This window comes from Galeopterus variegatus, unplaced genomic scaffold (genome assembly GCF_000696425.1).
Source record: "Galeopterus variegatus unplaced genomic scaffold, G_variegatus-3.0.2 Scaffold2163, whole genome shotgun sequence".
NCBI lineage: Eukaryota > Metazoa > Chordata > Mammalia > Dermoptera > Cynocephalidae > Galeopterus > Galeopterus variegatus.
In genome coordinates, this window is record NW_007728274.1 from 21,133 (window position 1) to 24,915 (window position 3,783).

Genomic DNA, 3,783 nt, shown 5'->3' on the forward strand with positions numbered 1-3,783 from the left:
GTGTCCACACGCCGGGATGGAGGCTGACTGGGCTCGGTGCCATCTCTCTCTCCTTCCTAGATTCCAGCTTTCCTCCCTCCTAGCCATTTCTGTACATAACGGCCACGGCAATCTTCAGAGCACAATTATCATAGCACATTCCTGCTGAAATATTCCCTCAATCCCCGCTATTCCCAGGATGAAGAGCAAACTCCACCAAGCAACCGGCCACAGTTTCGTGGCTCAGGGTCTCACACCTGCTTTGTGGGCACCACCAGGAAGCCACTTGGTTGAGGTTTAATTATCTTTAAACTTGGGGTGAACTCCTTCAGGTGTCGGTCTCCCAGACCATCGTGCTTCTCGGCTTTGGGGGACAGAGCGGTGACCAGAGGACACTGAGAATCAAACTCTGAAATGAAAAGGCCTCCTGTCATTTGTTCAGGGTGTGCCCTTTAAAGAGGAGCTCTGGGCTGGAGTGTGGACGCCGCCGTTCCTTTTCCATCCTCCCTTCCTAGTTCCAGGTTTAGTAAACAAACAAAACAACAACAATAACAGAGAGAACAACGAAACAAAATCTCAGGAGCAAGAAAAGCAGAGTTCTCGCGGTTCCCCAATCATTACAAGGGACCAGTTTCTACAGAGAACACTTTGGTATGTACGGAGCCGGGGGTAGGCATAACTGCACATTACAGTAAATACCAACAGCAGCTACTAATTACTAAGAGGTAAAATACGACTAAAAGAGTACAACTGTAAAACCTGTGGAGACTATTTCTGAGTAGAATCATTTTTATTTTTTCAGATACATTTTTTTTAACAGCGTTATCTACAAAACAGTTAACTGCTCCTCCTCTGGAACTCAGAGTTGACAGTGCTTCTGGTTTCCTTAACGTCTATGTCTTTCTCGGCGTCCCCCTCCCATTGTCTCCACATCCCTCCACTTGCACCCCCCTTGTACCACCTTTCTGTGCCATTATGTACCAAGTTCCTACAATTGAAGACCCCTCCCTACATCCACACCCCTTCCCAGGCTAGCAGGGCTGGCTCTGGCTCTCGAGGTCACCTCCACCAGGAAGCCCACCCTCTGCCTGCTGCTCCGTCCACTGGGTTCCACCCTCCTCACTTGCTCTGACACAGCCTGGTCCTGGCTGGTGACTTTCCTGCCTCCCACACCATGCCCTTGGCTCCTGGAGGCGGATATGTCTCGCTCATCCCTTCACTTGCATATCTATCCCATCTCTGGCTGTGCTCAGGACATGTTTGTGGGTGAAAGAGAAGAAGCCATACCAAGATGGTGGGGGGACAGACGGGGATCAAGCCAAGTGCTGAACACAATGGTCACCTGGAATCCACACTGCTTCTCCCTTCTAAGTGCTTTCCTCTCCACTTTTAACGTGAGTGGCTGGCAATAAACTCTGTCCACTCCTAAACCACTTCCATTTAATTCTAGCCCTGTGAGCTTCCATGATGAGTAACCAAAGAGCAGATTATTTGGTGACTTATGGTGATACTGACCAGAGAATGCCACCCCTAGACAGAATAATATCAGATAAGAGGCAGCTCTGGCACACAAGCCAAAAGTGCCACCACTGCACACCCCCCTTACATTAACACAAGGCTGCTTACTGGTGCTAGAAAGGTTTCCAGTCAAAATTAAAACAAAAATAAATTCTCCTGCCTTATTTGCTATTTTAAAGGGCTAGTCATGGTTCCTCTGATTCAATATGCAAAGCACCCAACAGCCCCACCTACCAAAAAAAGAAAGTTCCTGTTTTAGGCTATTTTTAAATGACAGTTTTCTATTCCTTCAACTTTTTCAGAAGGAAACTGAATATGATCCAGTTTTGCAACTCTGACACTAACTCTTGTTTCATTTGTCCATTTATAAATTTTCATGGCCAAAGTTTAAGCTGCAGACATAACACTCATTATACAAAAAAGATAAATAGAGCATTTATGTGCCCAATATCTGGGTACTAATTTAACATGACATAGTCATGTTCCTTTATTTAGAGCGATGTCAAAAGTTTTTATTGATGTTATCTGAATGCACTTGAAATCATTAATTATAACTTTTGGGTGATGATTCCCACAGCTAATCTAAGTAGAAGGAGATTTTCTCAGCATGCAATGTGAGAGTCGAGGCTGCAGGAATCCCAAGCGGACGCTGGACTGCGAAACGATTCTCCCCAGGGAGAAGCAGGTTTCCTGGCTCTCAGCTCAATGCTTTCTTCACTATTAACATCATCTACAGCTCCATTAGAAATTCACAGCAATATTTCTTGTATTCTGTAGGAAGACATAATGCCCAGCTGTCTTATAATGGAAAATCTGTGGTCTCCAAACCACGGCTCCTCATGATGCACACTGAGGGACCAGCACATCCCAGTCACCGTGTGGCCCTTTCATCCAGAGCAGCTTCTGGCTCCAATTATTTTATAGCTTTAACTAATTCCCTCTTTGTGCTGGCCTTTTCCCCCCTGTGAAGAGGCTCTTGTGCTTGAAAGAAGAACTGTGAGTGCGGGGGCCTCAATATAAAGTCACGTTTTAAAATTTCTGTGTAAAGAGGCAAAATTAAACATGGAGTGGGAGGGTTAGAGCACAACCCAAGTCAGTCACACGAGATTCCGCTTGCCACCAAGTCTGATTCAACATCTCAATCAACTCTTCCTCCAGTTCAAGTTTAATCATGATGACACTATTAACCATGGGTTAACATTGATAAAGTTTCTGAAAATAGAGTAGTTGCTTCACTAGGATATTATGGGGGTGGTTTGGGGGTGCTGGAGAAAACCCTTGAGTTGGAAAACGAGAACCTAACTTATCTTTTAGGTTCCTTACAAAGAGACAGAATGAAGAAAACCTCGTCTGATGATATTGGCAAATACTCTAGAATCTTCCCAAGAGCATCCCCCTCCAGACCCTTTAGGTCGGATTTACCACCAACAGACTGGTGGGTCCCAACCTAGACTTATTACAAGGGATTCCCAATCTATACATCGTTCTCTCAATCAGTAGATCCCACAATAAGGGTGTGATCAAAAAGCTCTGATGTTAAAAGATCTTCCTATCCAAAAAGGCTGAGATCACATGGATAAACTGAGGTTTCTTACCTTTCTCATTTTACCAATTTATAACTTACGATGTGGCTTAAAATTTAATACTGGGAAAAAAATACATACTGAGCATAATCACCATGTGATAGAAATATCTATGTCTTGGCAATAAACATTCTTGTGGGGAAAAAGACTAGGATAAAGAAATCATTGTTTCTAGTAGGCAAAATCCATAAAAGAGGAAAATGCATATCAGGGTAGTGTTAGGTGCAAAATGATCACAGAAACAATTCTGATCATAGGACGACAGCAGAGTGCAGAGGAAAGAACCAGTGATCTGGAGTCAGAAGGCCCCAATCAAACCCCAGCAATTCCACCTACTAGCTCAGTAATCTTGGACAAGTCCAAGTTCACCTCCTTATCTGAAAAATGTACTAAATAACAACATAAATTCTTTCAAGGCGGTTGGGGCCCAAATTAGATCATGGAGGAGGAAGCACTTTATCAACTAGAAACAGCTAAAATAAATGTTATCATTGCAACAATATAACAACTTTGATCCTGTAGACTTTACTGACATTTTACTCACAAATAATTGCCTGTTTCATTTTTAGTAATTTTTGCACTTCAGGGATTTTGCCACCAAAGAGTAATAAATGCTTTGGTTCACTTGGTCAGGATTACAAGTTGCTTTATCTGACCTCCAAACTGCAACTGTGAATATTCCACTTCTTTTCCTCTTGGTGTT

The 3,783-nt window shown here is 43.4% G+C and overlaps 1 protein-coding gene across 1 annotated transcript in view; it reads right to left on the reverse strand.

The window, feature by feature from the left end:
* Nucleotides 1-230: 230 nt before the first annotated feature.
* Nucleotides 231-3,783, reverse strand: part of LOC103597005 (tyrosine-protein kinase Lyn-like) — a 32,261-nt gene continuing 28,708 nt past the window's right edge. Inside the window, exon 11 of the mRNA XM_008580805.1 lies at nt 231-388. Within this exon, the coding sequence (XP_008579027.1) occupies nt 231-388 (158 nt within the window). The remainder of the gene's footprint in view (nt 389-3,783) is intronic.